This window comes from Spermophilus citellus (genome assembly GCF_964194105.1).
Source record: "Spermophilus citellus genome assembly, chromosome: 14".
NCBI classification, from domain to species: Eukaryota; Metazoa; Chordata; class Mammalia; order Rodentia; family Sciuridae; genus Spermophilus; species Spermophilus citellus.
Genome location: NC_138194.1, coordinates 67,365,170 through 67,382,463, shown reverse-complemented (window position 1 = coordinate 67,382,463; position 17,294 = coordinate 67,365,170). Strand labels below are relative to the sequence as shown.

At 32.6% G+C, this 17,294-nt stretch overlaps 1 protein-coding gene across 8 annotated transcripts in view; it reads left to right on the top strand.

Moving 5' to 3' along the window:
• Positions 1–17,294, top strand: part of STK3 (serine/threonine kinase 3) — a 287,918-nt gene that overhangs the window by 48,897 nt on the left and 221,727 nt on the right. For 7 of the 8 annotated variants that reach the window (XR_014018704.1, XM_081265613.1, XM_081265612.1 and 4 more), the window contains exon 4: positions 9,471–9,585. Coding sequence is in view for 6 of the 8 variants with exons in the window: in XM_081265613.1 (XP_081121739.1) it covers positions 9,471–9,585 (115 nt within the window). In the remaining 2 variants the exon portion in view is untranslated. Of the gene's footprint in view, positions 1–9,470; positions 9,586–17,294 lie in introns of those variants that run through there. The other variant, XM_081265618.1, reaches the window with a different exon arrangement.

Below are 17,294 nucleotides of genomic sequence, written 5' to 3'. Positions count from 1 at the left end.
CTTGTGGTACCCGTGCAGATTGTCTGTACCTTACCTTGATGTTGGGCTTCCAGACCCTGCTGGTGTCTCTCAGTGAATGCTACTGCATCCTGGATCTGGGACCTGCATAAGTTGGAGGGGGTGAATGTGGGCTGCTGGGCTTGAACTCCCATGGTAGTCTGCTGGTGGGAAGGGGCGGTCCTGTGCCAAAGGCTAGACTCTGGGGGTGTCTGCCCTGCTGGGGAAGGGGTTAGCCGGGCCTCCTTTGAGCCTGGATCCTGCGTGGGCTGGTGTGGGTGGATTACCATTTAAAACTTTTTAATGGTAAGAAAAGAATACAAGGGAAAGAAAATGTGAATAGAATTTTGGTGTTATTCTATCAATTTATTGCAGAATGCCTTGTACATAGTGGGTACTTCTCAAATATTTGTTGAATGGATAAATTATGAGACTAAAATTGATAAAAATGATTCCTGCTTTTAGATTCACTCTCAAATTTGTATTGAAAATATGAAATTGTGAGGAATCAAAAGATTATTTAAAAGATCCTAAATACTAAAAGGGAAAAAATAAAAATCAAGTAGAAAATGATAAGTATAAGCATTATGTGTTAGCTACTAATTTCTAGCATTAATGTAGATTTTGAAATTTGAAATTTGAAAATTCCCACATACAACACTAAAATTTTGGTTAGAGAAAATGTAATATGAATTTTTGGAGTTTAAATATTTTATTTATTTAGCTTTTGGACATTTAGCAGATGATCTTTCTTTCTACACTCTAAGAAGACCATAGAGAGTTTTTTGATTTTTGTTCATTTTAGTGAATATTAAATATTTCAGAATACTGTATGTATTTTGGGCACAATTATTTGAGGAAGCCCACTTGCTTTATTTATTGCTGAATCTTCAATGTCTAGTCCGGTGCCTGATACAGAGTAGGCACTGAATAAATATTTGTTGAATGTACAAGTCATAGAATGTTAATTCTAGACTAAACCTATGTAAGTTAGTTAGTGTTTTCCAAATTGTACTCTATTCTAAAGAGGTACTTTTAGGGGTCTTTACTTTAAACAGTGACAATTGAGCAGAACGAGAAATGTTGTCAGATGCTCTTCTCCATTTTATATATTGGTGCTCATTCTTAAATTCTGAGCAAAGGGTTCTGGTGCTAAAGCATATATAAAAACTTTTCACAGGTACAGAAAAAGAGACTTAGAGGTTTTCCATGAATTGCTAAAGATTGTGTAGCTAGTTAATGATTGAGATGAGAACCTACATTTACTGATTTCTAGGCCAGTGCTGAAGAAAACAGTATCTATGAAACTATTCCAACAGTTCAAGGTGGTGCACTCCCCAGGCATCCTAGTGGTGGAGGCAGGAGCTGGGCAGCAACACTCCTGAATACTGTGTTTGGTTATTTGGGTACAAAATAAACAAAATCGATATAGTCCCTTGCTTTCTGGTACCTATACTGCAGAGAAGGAGCCTCTGCTATCTATATGAAGAGAAATATGGTATGAATCAGGGCACACATTTATTTACTTATTTACTCATTTAACTAATATATCTGAATATCTGCTTCAAAATATAGCACTTGTGTGCTGCTCATAGGGAATATAAGGATAAATGTCTTAGGTATCAGAGTGACTTTCAGTCAGATGAAAGAGGTGGTGGGGCTGAGGTTGTGGCTCAGTGGTAGAGTTCTCGCTTAGCACGCGTGAGGCCCTGGGTTCAATCCTCAGTACCACATAAAAATACATAAAATAGAGATATTGTGTCCAACTAAATTAAAAAATAAATATTAAAAAAAAAAGAGACTGGTGAACGAACAGGCTTTTTCAGTATAGTCTTGTAACAGCTTTGAGGAGGTAAGTATGGGGAATTATGTACCGTTGGGAAATCAGGGAAAGCTTTCCTGGGGAGTTCATATCCATGCTGAGTCCTAAAGCATGAATTACATAGGCTGGGCAAGAAGGGAAGGTGAACTATGTGGTGGGAATAGATCATTTCCAGCTGCCTGCTCAATGTCACTGGTTTCTTTGAGTAGCTGCTCTCTTGTCTATTCTATTTATTCATGTTTATTCATGGGTAAGATTCCATTTGAGCACTGTTTCTGAGGCTCTATCCCCGCCCAAAAAAGTTTGAAAACTACCATTTGGAGGATTAGTGATGAACTTTGGCAGTTTGCATTAGCTCATGTGTATGTTTAATTCAGTTTTGGGTGGACCAAGAAAAAAATAGCCGTGATTGAGATTTATATTGGAAGCAATTCAGTTTTTATAAGAGAATATTCACATTGTTTTTATAAAAAACATTGTATTACTCCTATTAAGTTGTAGAACATTATGGTATCAAGATCCTAGTATAGGAGGTGGGGAGGTAGCTCAGTGGTAGAGCACTTGCTTAGCATACATGAGGCCTTGGGTTCCATCCACAGCAGTGAGAATAAACAAAAAGATTGTAGTAGGATATTGGTGAACATTATATAATGAAAACAACCATTTTTTAGTATTTTCATTTTCACATGCTCCTATCAGGAAGAATTTAAAAATAATCCTTTAGTAGTAAACACATGGTTTTTTCAATTCTGATGAAATTCAACTTAATATTTAAAAAATCACCAGTTAAGAAGTAAAAATGAGCATCTGAATTTCTTAATAAGAATGTTAACTCTTAATTATCTCCATTAGCCCATTTGGATTTGTATTTTTTAGCAAAGAAGAGCAAAAATCAGCGGATATCATTAATTCAATTGTATACTTTCTAAATCAGTACATGAGTGCCATATGCTTTTTAAATTTATTTTTCTTTGTTCATTATGATTATACATAATAGTAGATTTCATTTTGCCATATTTATATATGCACATATCAAAATCAATCTCATTTCCCATTGCTTTTCCTTTCCCTCCTTCTATCTACTTGCTCTACTCCCTTCTGTGATTATCATCATTATTTTAATTAGTGCATTATAATTATATGTGTAATGTGAATTCATTGTGGTACATTCATGCATGGCCATAGTGTAATATGTTAGATTTTGTTCCCAGTATTTACCCATTTTCTCCTCTCTTCCTTCCCTCAAAATCTCAGCTCTGTTCTATTCATCTGATGTTTTAGAGTATATATACATTGTAAAATTACTAAATCTAGCTAATTAACATATGCAACCTCTCATATAGTTATTGTTTTTGTGGTGAGAACTCTTAACATCTGCTCTCAACCCTTTTTTAGATTATAATATTGTTAATATTGTTATTAACTGTAGTCACCATGTTGTACAGTAGATATCTTGACCTAATCTTTCTTTGCAAATAAAATTTTGTATCACTTGGGCATCATCTTTACCCTCTCTCCTAAGCAACTACCCCAGGTCCTAGTAACCACACTCTAGTTCTGTGAAATCACCTTTTTTAAAATAAAGATTCTGTATATAGTAAGATCATATGGTATTTGTCTTTCTGGGCCTGGCTTATTTCAGTTAAATGATATCCCATAGGTTCATTTATGTTGTCACAAATGGCAGGACTTTGTTTTAACAGTATTCCGTTATGTATGTATGCCAAATTCTCTTTATCTATTCATCTATTGCTGTACATTGAGGTTGATTCTCTATCTTGCCTATAGAATGGTTCAATCCATATAACTAATAGCATGGGTAGTGATTTTATAAGGTACAAATAAATTGTTTTCTTCTTCTTTTTTTTTTTGCAGTTCTGGCTTTGAGGATTGAACTCAGGGCCTTGCATATTCTAGGCAGGTACTCTCCCACTGACTATATCCCCAGCCCTGTAAGGTACAAATGGATAATAAGAGTTTGTAGTTTGTTTCATATTTTTTCTCACTTCTCTTTATAATGCTTTTTTTTTGAGTTGTGATGTACAGGAAGTCTGTTAGGATAAATAGTATAGGAAACCAATAAAGGAGTGGAAAGGTTGTGATGATTAGGCATGATATGGGAAGGAAAAGAAGGTAAGATATTTCATTTCATAAATTCCTTTAGTGGTTCCTCATTGCCTGAACTGCCTTTTCTTCTTTGTTACTAAGTCTCCCCAGTTTTCTCCCTAGCATCTGCTACTAGGCCATTTGTGTTGTTCAGTGAATGCTTGTTTAATAATTTAAAAAAATGATACATGAATGAATTTGAATGATTTTTGAATGCATTACATCTATGTCAGTAGAAATAGATTTGTGTTAGAATTCTCATGTTTTGAACTCTCTGAGCCTATAATAGTATGTGTGCTACTTTCAATGTTTTTTTTTTTTTTTTAAAGGGCAGCTTTGAAATTTAATGAATATTCTGTGTGCAGCTGAAGAGACACAGTGGCTAAAGCACAGAAGAAAATTTGTTTACTGATTCTCAGCTCCCTGTCTATATCATTACCAGTTGTATGGAATATATCTTGAAAATATCTTTTGGTTTTCTTTTCTTTGCTGTTTCTATTACACTCACTCTAATCCAATCTACCACTTTCTCTTTTAAAACGTGTTTTGCTTAGTGCAGTGGTACGTGACTGTAATCCTAGTCAGTGACTTGGGAGCCTGAGGCAGGAGGATCATAAAGTTTGAGCCCAACCTTGTCAATTTAGCAAGACCCACTTTCAAAATAAAACAATAAAAAGGGTTGATAGTGATAGAGCCTTCCTGGGTTCAGTCTCTAATACCCTCCCCCCCCCAAATGTTTTATTGTTATTTAATTATGATAAGACTAACAGATTAATAGATGATTGCCATGGGAAAAAAGTTAAAAAGATATAGTAATAACAAAAAAAAAGATATATTATTAGAGGCACAGATCCCAAAAAAGGAAGCAGCCATGTCACTAGGGGCAATACAGTGAAACATATCTATCTGTCATGAGACAGAGCAAGTGAAGGGAGAACATGGGCTAGAGTTTTTATTGGGGTCTCTCTGGGAAAGAGTAGGAGAGACAGGATTCAACAGTGTTCACAAAAGATTGGCTAGTTGGAATAATTTTATTGAACTCTGTGGCCTAGATTGCTGTCCCTAGTCTTTTGATACTATCCCTGGGGTGATTAGGGCAGGGCAATAGTGAATCTGGTGTGAAATTATGAGAGTTGGATGTATAGGCTATAGAATGATTAGTTTTTCACATGAGGGGCATGCTCATAGTCAATTCCTTTGTTAATTCTAGGAATTATTGCTAATCCTAAAGGGGACAGTTCCTCCAGTTTCATCAAGGTCCCAAGTTTCAAAGAATTAAAATATCTAACTTGCCCAGCAGCTAAAGAAATCTTAAAGGTGTAAATTAGATTATGTTATGCTTTTGCTTAAATTTCTTCAGTTTACTATTGTAGAACAAAGCTCAGCCATACCTTGGTTTTTAGACCTTTCATGATCTGGCATCTGCCTATATCAACTTTATGCCATTATGTTCTACTTTATTGTGCGCTGACTTTATCTATGCATATTGATCTCCTTTCAAGTTTTCAAATGTGTTTTGTTCTTTTTTAGACATTTTGCATAGGCATGTCTTGGTGCTTACATGCTCTGACAACTTTTAGTCAACCATTGTATCCTAGCTTAAATATCATTCTATGGAGGATTCAGTAAGATCCCATCTGTTAATTTTTTGATAATTTCTTTGTTAATTTATTCATTGCTTCTTTAGTTTGTACATATGAAAAGGAAGGTATTGAAGTTAAAATGGATTGCAAGAATGCTGTCACCTAAGATGTTGTGGAACATCTTATTTTTCTGGGGAAAGTAATTGCAAGATATAGTAAATGCTTTAAAATAAAAAGGATGTTGATGTAGAAAATATCAGATGATGACCAATAAGTAATACTATAGATTTTTTTGTGAAGTCTAGGGTTCAAGCATTTTCTTCTTTACCTAATCTGTGGATTTTGGAATTCACAAAATCTCAATGGATGGGAGAACATTTTATTGTTATAGCCTATCCATATCTACTTTCAAAGTTTATTCATATACTTGAGTGCTTTCCAAGTCAGGGTCTACCATTTAAAATTAATGTATTACATTCCTTTGTATAAACTGGAACAATTTTATTTGCAGAAATGGTGAATGCAAAATAAAGTCATAGCCAGTTATTTTCATAGCATTTCTCCTACTGTTCTTACCATGGTTAATAATTTTTATTCATTTATGGATTGCTTTGCTAATACTGTATTTCATGCTGGTGTATACTGTGTAAGGGTCAGAATTATGTCTGGTTCACCTGAACATACCAGCTATCTGGTCTAATGCCTGGTCTAAGAACAGAGTGAATGTTGAGGGAATGATAGAAACTATATTAAGGTTTGTGTCCTTGATATGACTGTTTAGTTCTACTTGCTTATACGCTTTTTCTGGGTTAAAATTATTTTATGATATAGAGTAGTTGAAACTTGATTTATCTAACTGATTGTGTATTAGTATGGGCCACAAATTATTTTTTTTGAAGATACTTTTATCTTTTCCTAAAGTGTTCTTTTTATTTACTTCTAAGGCGAGATAGGGAGCTCTTTTTTCAGGTAACTGCCCAGTTTAGAATCCCTAATTTTCATAACAGCTTTCAGTTTTACTCTTATCATTGTTGACTACCTTGTGTTTATGGCAAGATAAAATACATATCTTTATGTGCTTTCAGTGAATACAATCTTGATTTCACTATTAACACCTTTCAAAATTCTGAATGAGAAAGATTAATATTTGAAGAGTTTTTTCCTTGAAGAATATGTTGTCTTTTCTTTTGAAATGAAGCTGTACTCTAGGTACATATCTGAGTCATCTGCAGAGGTTTGAAAAGACCTACTGAGTTGAAGCTCTTAGGTATGGGACCTGATTCACAAGTAGTTCTAATTTATAGTCAATAAGAACACTATTCCCTGTAATAAGTTTCTCTGTAGGCACTCATACCTTGAAGAAGAGTATGCAAAGAAAGCACACAAGATTCCCATGCTTTGACTTTCTGTATGCTATGAGTCTGTATGTTTTATTTGTGTGTAAACAAGTATTTTTGTTTTATGTTTTTTAAGAGAGAGAGAGAGAGAGAGAGAGAGAGAGAGAATTTTTTAATATTTATTTTTTTTAGTTCTTGGCGGACACAACATCTTTGTTGGTATGTGGTGCTGAGGATCGAACCCGGGCCGCAAGCATGCCAGGCGAGCGCGCTACCGCTTGAGCCACATCCCCAACCCCAAACAAGTATTTTTGTTAAATGGTTCAAGTGAATGTTTTTAAACTCCTTTTTAAAAAATATTTATTTTTTAGTTTTAGGTGGCCACAATACCTTTATTTTATTTGTATGTGGTGCTGAGTATCAAACCCAGTGCCTCATGCATGCTAGGCGAGCATGCTACCACTTGAGCCATATCCCTAGCCCTAAACTCTATTTTTTTTTTTTTTTTTGTATTCGGGATTTAACCTGAAGCAATTCATCATTGAGTTACATTCCCAATCCTTTTTATTTTTTATATTTTGAGATAGGGTCTCACTAAGTTGCTGAAAGTCTCCCTAACTTGCTGAGGCTGACCTTGAACTTGTTATCCTCCTGCCTTAGCCCCTTGCCTGGCATGAACTCATAATACATACTTTCCATTCCCAACACCTAGCACAATTGAGTATGTCTGGAAACTTTCAACATAAAACAGGGAGTAATGAGAGATATGGGTAAAGAGGTAGACTTTGAAATATTAGATATGAAATGAAGTAGCTATGCCTTTCTGCTTTGGATAATGAAGAGTTGTTAGAGTTTTTTAAATCAGGAAAGCATATATATGATCAGTTTAGTTTTGTTTTAAAGAAAGGTAATCTTGGCAGTTGTGAGAAGTGTAGATTAGAATGGGAGAAAACTGACAGTGGGAAGCTAGTCTATGTAAGAGGTAATGAGGAACAATAGAGATATGACATGATTGAATTCTAGCCCTGTAGCCACTCTAATTCAGGCCCTTAAGCTCCAACCAACCTGAAAACCTTTGACCTTAAGACTTAGCTAAAATCATAACAGGTTCTACTGAGAAGTCTTCCCTTTATCTCTTTTGATAAGGTGTATTTGTGTATTCTTTTTAAAATTTTTTTTAGTTGTAGATGGACACAATACCTTTATTTTAATGATTTATTTTTATGTGGTACTAACGATTGAACCCAGTGCCTCACAAGTGTAAGGCAAGTGCTCTCCCACTGATCTATGACCCCAGACCCTGTGTATTCTTTTATTATTGTAATTTTTAATTTTTTTGATTATTTGGTTCTTGTATCTTATTACTAACAGTGATGCCTAGTTAAGTAGCTATCAGTTTTATAGTAGCTATTACCAGATAGAAGTATGTATTGAATGTTATACTCTAAACATGCCATATTTGATTTTTCCTTTCTATTTGTCTCTTTGCTCATGTTATTTCCCTTTTCTAGAATATTCTTATTTATCTCCTCTGTCCATATTTTGGAGATTTTAACTTTTGTTTTTTTTTTTTTTTTTTCATAATCCCATTCAAATAGAATCCCTTCTACAAATTTCTTTCTGATTGCTCCGCCATGGTCATTTTCTCCTTAAACACTTTTTATTTTTTTCCTTATTTATATATTCTGTGATTATGGATATTCTGCCTCTTTGAGTTGGCTAACATGTTTTATGAGTTTTAAAAAAAATTTTTAATCTTTATTTTATTTGTTTATTTGTATGTGGTGCTGGGGATTGAACTCAGTGCCTCACGAACCATGCACTCTACCACTGAGCCACAAACCTGACCCTTACATTATGAGTTTATGTAGTACATACTTAATAAGTATTAGTGATGATGATCCCTTTCTAAGTACTTCTGAAAACAACTTGACAGTCTCTTTTGTGCTGAAAGACTTACAAATCTTAGTTCAGAAATACTTTAAATTGTCAATAATTTTAATTAACTTAAACAAAAAAAATTTTTTCCAGAATTTTCGAAGGCCAAATTTTTTTTAAATTTTTAATGTTTATTTATTTTTTAAGATTTTCGGCAGACACATCTTTATTTGTATGTGGTGCTGAGGATCGAACCCAGGCCGCACGCATGCCAGGCGAGCGCGCTACCACTTGAGCCACATCCCCAGCCCAAGCCAAAATTTTTGAAAGAAAAAAATTCAAAAGTTTGGCTTCATTAAAGTATAGAGTACTTTAGAGTGTTAATATTTGACTGCATTGCAAAATTCTTTAGAAGATTTATATTTAAAATGTTTTAGTTAAAGAAAAATATTTTCATTTGTTCTTTATGTTAAATAGTAAATCCTTTGCCAAAATGATGCATTATTTTCCTTGGGAATCAAAACATTTGGGCCTCCTCTTGTTTGTAATCCTGTTAAATTTCATCCATGAATTAAAATTAATAATACACAGTTGGTGAACTCTAGATATAGACAATTCTGTGTACAATAGAAGTTTACTTACTAAGTTTACTTATTGGAACATTATGAAATGTTGAAAATACTTGTATTGGGATTAAGAAAAATTTTTCTTTGTGAATTAACTAAATTTAATTGTACTTTTCTTTAGCCCGTATGTTGTAAAGTACTATGGCAGTTACTTTAAGAACACAGACCTGTGGATTGTTATGGAGTACTGTGGAGCTGGCTCTGTCTCAGACATAATTAGATTACGAAACAAGACAGTAAGTATTTAAAAATTGTTTGGCTAATCTCATTTCTAAAGATTCCTATTTTAGAATCTAACCAGGTGATATTTTGTTACAAAGAAAATATTAGTGTGTATAGGGGGGAAGCTTTTAAGCAGTGGAAAGGCATCTAGTAGGCGGTGTGAGAACCAGACACATACCTTTCTATGGCAGAGTTAAGATTGCATGATTACTTATTTATTACAATAATTTTTGACAAATCACTGAGTAACTTCTATGGTACTTTTCTTCTTAATTTGGAATCAGTGTATTTTTTTATTGTGAGTTCCCATAAATCATGGCTTGAATTATTTAAGTTTCATAATATTCATGGTTAAAGAAATTATATAGTTCTGAATTTTAAAAAATAATTGAAATAAAAATTTCTATTTATTTTTCCAAATATTGTCTAGATGTCTGAAAGTGCTAGAGTTAGGTAATTTATATTTGTTTTTATTTTTGTGAAGTCACTTTAGTGAAGTGTGTTACTGAATAAAAGCTTTTATGGTTATGTTTAATCCTAAATAGAAGAGCTGTTTACAAAATTGTTTACTTGAGGCTAGAATGCATCAGTTTATTTGGACAATTTGTTTTCTTTTCTTTTTGTAAAACATCAAATTGTATACTTTATTTATTTTTATGTGGTGCTGAGAATCTAACCCAGTGCTTCCCGTGTGCCAGGCAAGCACTGTACCACTCAGCCATGACCCCAGCCCTCTTTGGACAATTTCTAAGATCCAAAGCTATCATTTTATCTATGATTGGCTAAGAAGAATAAGTGAAATAATTTGTAATTCTGTTGAACAGTAATTCAATTACTATTTTATTTTTACATTATTATGTTGTTAGACATATTTCAGTAAAATATATTCGGGAAAAAATACTTAACTACTTAAGTCAATTTGTGGTTAACCAGAATCATTTTAAAGTTTGATTGGGGGAATACATAGTAAACTTATCCTACTAATGTTTTTGTCTGTTAGAGAAAATAAAGTAAATAAGATTTATTTTAAAGGAAGTAAAACAGAAGTTAAAATAATCCTTGTTTTGACAGAATGGATTAAGTGATCTGTGACATTCTAATTATATATTTTAGAATTTCTATGGTGATTAACTAGCATTTATGTAAATCAGATGATTCTTTTGTAGCAGAACAATAATTGAAAAAAATATACTCTAGTTAGAGAAGTGTTTTAAAATGATTTCAGGGATAAAGTCAGTGTATTTGGTATTTAAAATTATCAAGTAAGAGTATGAAGTAAAAGTGAATGAAATAGGGCTGGGGTTGTGGCTCAGTGGTAGAGCGCTTGCCTAGCACATGTGAGGCCCTGGGTTTGATCCTCAGCATGACATAAAAATAAATAAATAAAATAAAGTTTTGTGTCCAACTACAACTAAAAAATAAATATTTAAAAAAAGTGAATGAAATAGAAAAATTTTTAAACATCTCTGTTTTCATGATTTTAAATGTTAATGTTACCAATTTGAGTACATAGAAAGTATTTGATCCAACACATTTATTTCTTGTTGCCAATAATTAACAAACTGTGAAGGTATACCGTAGTTCTTAAAGATAGGTATGATCATTATGATCATTACTATAGAAAAATATTTTATCTCTTCATATTCTTTGTTAGAAGACAGAGTGCACTGAACATTTTGGTAAGTAATACATTTGGAATAGTATAATTGTTATTCTCATAGAATGGTTATCTTAATTCTGGGGTATCATGGTAACAGTCTAATTTTTATATGTGGAAAAACACCCAGAGTTACACAAGAGATTGATCAAGAGCTATAGGTTTATTATTGTTTGTGTGTTGTCTTGATGACAGACAACTCCTATCAGATCTCAAGAACATTAGTTTTATTCTTTTCTAAAATGAGGATATTTACCTTTATTGATTATCTAAAAAGACTACTATTATTGTTGAGGTTACCAATATAGGATTTGTATCATCTTGTTTTTTTTTTCCCCAAATGCCCAGACATTGTAAATATTTGATCATTTTATGGAATTATTCACTGTAGTGATAATCTTGATTGTCTTGTGTTTCAGAAGCATATGTTACTGTTTGGGTAGCTTTTAGAAATGTAACCTGTGACATGGTAGTTATCAATCTATTAACTAGGTATAAAATTGAGTAGTTGTTTTTTATGGTCATGAAACTATCTTTTCCCAAGAACATGCCAACTTTTTTTAAACTAGGGCTTATATGCTCTTTTGCTTTTGTTATATGCTTTGTTATTTCTTTTAGTTGTGTGTACATTTTAAAAAGCACAAATAATTTTTGCTATTTTATATTGTCATAATTTATATTTATCCATGTACTTAGCTTTTTATTGCTGTTTATTTCTTTCTGCATTTCTCAGTTGCCTGAAGATTATCTATTCATATTTACTTTTATATGGGTAAATGGTGACAAGGTATCTTTTTTGGGGGGGCAGCATAAATCTGTTTCACTTTATTTTTGAACCGTTTGTTTACTGAGTGAAAAATTTTAGACTAGCAATTTCTTTAAGCATTTGAAGATACCATCTCATAATTATTTAGCTTCCATTGTCTCTACTGATACATTTTGATGTTGCTTCTTTGAACATACTCTTCCTCCCCCCCCCACCCCTGCCTCTAGTTGCTTTATAAGATTTTTACCATTGTGTTTTAGAAGCTTTACTTTCATATGTTTAGTTGTAGTTTTGTTAACATTTATCCCTTGTTTGGTTATATTGCATTTTGTTTCTGTGACTTGGTATTTGTCATTGGTTTTGGAAAACTCATTTATTTTTACTTTAATGCTTGTATCTTCATCTCTCTTCTGGGATTCCAAAGGCATGTATTTAGTTTAGTTCCCCCCCTTCTTCTATATTTTTGTATTTTCTTTTTTCTCCCCCTGCAAGTTTCTGGCTATTTTCTTCTGATGTGTCTTCCAGTATGCTAGTTCTCTTTGTCTATGTCTAATAGGCTTTAAAATCATCCATTGCTTTTTCAATTTTAGATATTGAAATTTTAAACTCCAGAATTTTAGTTTGAGTCTTTTAAAAATTCTCCAGCTTCTTGCAGAAATGTAAAATTTTATCCCTTATTTCACAGAACATCATAATTATTTAATTTTATCTGATAACTTTATTATTTCAATCCCTTGTGGGTCTGTTTCTACTTCTTGTTTCTCTTGATTTTCATCTGTGCTCTTTAAAAAAGAGTGATAGACATATAAAAAGTAGTATATATTATTTGAATTTTTGAATAATGAAATCTTCTTCCAAAAAAGGTTTTGTTTGCTTCCTGGTGGTTAGAATTAGCAGTCCTGGATCACCTTAATCCAGTCAGGATTAGAAAAAATTTGAATCTGAGCTTTGATTTTCGTTATGTCTGGGCATAGTCCTTTAATGTTCTTGGGCTTTCCAACTTCTTTGTAGGTTTTGATTTCTCAGTGTTTATTCTCTCTCTCCCTCCCCTCTCCCCTCTTAAATAAGTCCTTCAAAAGCTTGCTTTGTTTCCTAGCCTCCTGAGCTCTAATCCATAATTTAGATAGCTCTTGAGAAAAGTGGCCCTCATTGCTAGGTTAACCTCTTTGGTTTTCTTCTTTTATTACCTCTTGACTCCAGACAAAAGAGACTGCTTTTTATATCTTTCTTTTATTTTAAAATATATTTTGCCCATTCATTTAGTTTTCTTTTTTTACAGCAGATAATGGTCTGAATTATATAGTGCACCATACCAAAAGCAGGAGTCTTTTCTAGAAGTTTGAGTTTTTAACAGTTAGATCTTTAGCTGCAATTTATTTTTGTGAGTGTGTTGAGGAAGGATTCTGTTTTTATTTTCCTTCTGTGTAGAAATCTAATGATCATAACATAATTATATTTCTTTTCCAACTGACTTATAAACCTACTCTACTAGGGTTCTATATATACATGGTTCTGTATTTGGCTTCTCTGTTCCAGCTATTCTGTTGAATTATTTGTCTACTTTTGCAACAGATGTATGCTTTTCATTTTGTGGAATGTTTGATAATCTGGGATGGAAGTTCCTATAATTGTTTTTGTTTCCTTGAATCCTCCATATGATTTTTAGAATAAGATATCAAGTTCCATGAAAAATCTTGAGGGATTTTTGAATGCAATTACATTTAATTTCTATATTAATTTGGTTTGATTGATATTTTTCCATCCATGGTCATAGAATGTTTTTATATTCAGTTCTCCTTTTATGTCTTTAAATGCTTGTAAATCTTTTCCTTGAAAATCTTCCACATTTTAAATTTGACTTATGTCTGAGCGCTTTGTCATTTTTACTGCTGTCATGAATGATGTCTTCTTTTTGTTGTCATATTTTCCAGTTGGTTAATAAGAACAACATTTTTATATATTCTTATTATTCACTGTTGTACACTCATCTTTGCTGTTGGTCTATCCCTGTCTGACCATATTGCTTAATTTTGCCAATTATCCATTTGACATGTTTACTTTTCATCCAGGAACCCTTCTTTTAATTATATAAGTAAGATCCTATTTGACTTTTTGTGTTGGTTCTTGCCTAATGCCCTAGTGCTTCCTCTGAATCATTTTAGTAGTTTTAATCTTGTCCCTGAAATCCACATTCTGTTTGGGGTCTGTTCCTTGGTGTGGACTTCTCAGACAGGGGTTTGTTTACCTATATTTCCTTTTACTCTGTTATCTGGTTTGTCTAACAGCTCTTGAAATGACTTTTCTGGTGATTATATTCACTAAAATCATATATGGTCTCAGGGTATAAGACTGTATTAACAACTGTAACCTTTATTAATCTAAAATTCTTACTTTTGTGTTTATCTTGAAATTGTGAATAAAACACAAATAAAGAAAAAGATCAGATTAGTGCCCAAATAGACTCTCAGATGCTCTGACATAGCATAGTTCTGTTAGACATGAGACCTTAAATTTAGTTCACTTGATTTTTTATATATTGGCAGGTCATAACCCTTTTTATAGTAAATTTTCTCAGAGGAGTGGATAATTCACATGACTTTTTTTGGAACTTTTCTTTTGAATCTTGACTATAATTTATGATATCAAGTCTTATAGAGAAGAAACAAAAATAGGTGATGGTTTAGAAAGTTTATAATGGGTCTCTAGATTTTTTAAATTTGTTTAAGAGTGGTGACTCTTGGAATACCACCTTTGTAATATACTTTTTGTAGATTTATGCTTATCTTTGAAAGACATCTCATTAGGGAAAAAGAATTCTTGATTTTAAATAATCAACTGCTGTCTATTTTGATCAGATGTTTCCTTGAAAACTTAAAACTAAAAGCACAGGAAAAAACAAATCTGATTAAGTTACATGCCTTTTAAAAAACATTTAAGTCCAATTTCTTTTTTTAGACTGAGGTGTAAATACTTTTTATATTTTGCTTCTCTCCTGCCCATCCAGTTTCATAACTTGCTCCTGTTTTATCATACCCTGTAGACTCCAGCTTCACAGTAAGAACTGGCTCCTGGAATAAAAACTGGATTCATATTTTGGTGTCTGCGTGTCTGCTGTTACCTCAATCTCTCTTGCATTTTGAGTGTTCCTCTTCCTTTCTGTTTTAGTGTATTTGTATCCATGAATGCCTGGCTTAAATTTGCCAGGTAGTTTATTGTTTATTTAGTTACTAATTACTTAATTGGGCAAATCTTTATCACATACTTATAACATAAAGAACACAATAAGTACTGTGATCATTATAATTACGTTCCTTTTTGTGCCTATCCTTTGCCTTTTGTTGTTGTTAGCCTTTTTGATCAATTTGCAGGACTTGACTGTTTGCTAATAGTTGTGTGTATTTCACATCACATATCATTAAAAAGTTAAAAAATGAAGTATCTGGTTAGTAGCAAAAATATTAAAGGAGGTGCTTCAAAATATGACCTGTGTTTTTTTTTTTTTTGGGGGGGGTGTTGGCATTTAGGAAAAGATAAAGGCATAGAACTAAGTTTGGGGATTGATAAGGCACATCTAATTATTGTAACTGAGACTCAGTACTAAAGGGTGAGGATGTGTGGAAGTGCTGATGCTTAATATGGAGAAGGTAGTTCAGAGTTGGCAGGTAAGTTGGTAAAGAATTGTAATTGTGGCAGTTAATAGTAGTGGTATTAGAATTTCAGTGAAAGTGAAACTGCATTATATTCCAGTGGTTATTAATAGTTTTTCTGACACTCCTGGATTTATTATGAGTAGAAATCACCTTTTTTGTTAGTATTCTTGGAATCTGTAAAGTTGTGTATGTGACTTAAATTCCATATTTCTGCAGTTGGACATACAAACACAGCTCAGCTCTTGGTATCATATACATTTGATAACTGATGTTTTTATATCATTTTAAACCATCTTTTAAGTCTGGTATAACCTCTTTGTAGATAACCCAGCTATGTTGTCCCACTCTTGGAAATCATATTTCTTAGTCAGTTTTTAATATTTTTTTTAAACTTTTTTTTAGAGAGAGAGAGAGAGAGAGAGAGAATTTTAATATTTATTTTTTAGTTTTCGGCGGACACAACATCTTTGTTTGTATGTGGTGCTGAGGATCGAACCTGGGCCGCACGCACGCCAGGCGAGCGCACTACCACTTGAACCACATCCCCAGCCCAGTTTTTAATATTTGAGAGAAGAGTAGGTGTAATTGCCTTCCCTTGGAGTTTTGATGTATTCATCTTGGAAATATTCTAAGTACCTAGAATAACTGATACCTAGCAAGTCTTTGATAAATGTTCTTTGAATTGAAACAGAATCAATTCCTCTACTGCTTATTCTGTGAATATAAAATGACCCAACCAATCCATTTAATGTTATATTTTTGTGGATAAGTTGTAATTTGCATGGCTACTGCTATTTGGTATTAATAATGTGAATTATTGAACAGGCAATAATAGTGTGCTTGTTAGTAGCTTTGGTATGTATGAAATACCAGGATATGTTACCTTAGTTCTCTGATTTTTACAAAAGTTAGAAAATGTTTCTGCATTTAAATTTTTCACTTTTATTTTACAATATGTGTTTTAATAACTTTATAGGCTTCCTTTGGTTCAAGAGAAGCAGCTTTGTTTTTGTTGTTGTTAATGTAAATTAATATAAGCATTATTTTCTTAAGCAACTAATTGTTTTTTTGAGTTAAAAGGAATTAAAAAGTCCACGTATTTAGGGGAATACTATTTGAAACTTTCCTTGTGAAGAAATTTTTTATGAACCAGTTTATTTTATATTAAATGCCATTTAACATCTCTAAACATTTGTGCATTACAAATATTATATGCTGCAAAATAGAAATGTACAGCTCTGTGAAATTTAAGCTTTTAAAAGATAGGTTATATTTTTGATTAGAGGCTTTCAAAATGATCATTACATAATTGTAAAGCTATGTCTTGACATATGGAAGAAATAGAGTCTGTGTTTCAGATGTTTATTGTATACTTGGAACCATTCTAAGAAATTGCCTAAGGATATTCTTTCCCATTTAGGCTCATTTTTTTGATTTGGCCACTTGTTTTAATTCAACCTAGTATAGTAGAAAGAGTATGACCCCATATTTTCAGAAGTATGCATTGTAGTTTTGGTTCTCTACAAACTAGATTTATTGTGTGAGGAAAATAATTTAATTGACAAGGACTTCAGTTTCCTCATCTGTTGAGCAACAAATAACATTAATATAGAGCTTTACATTGGCAGTTTTATTTACATGTCAGTTAGA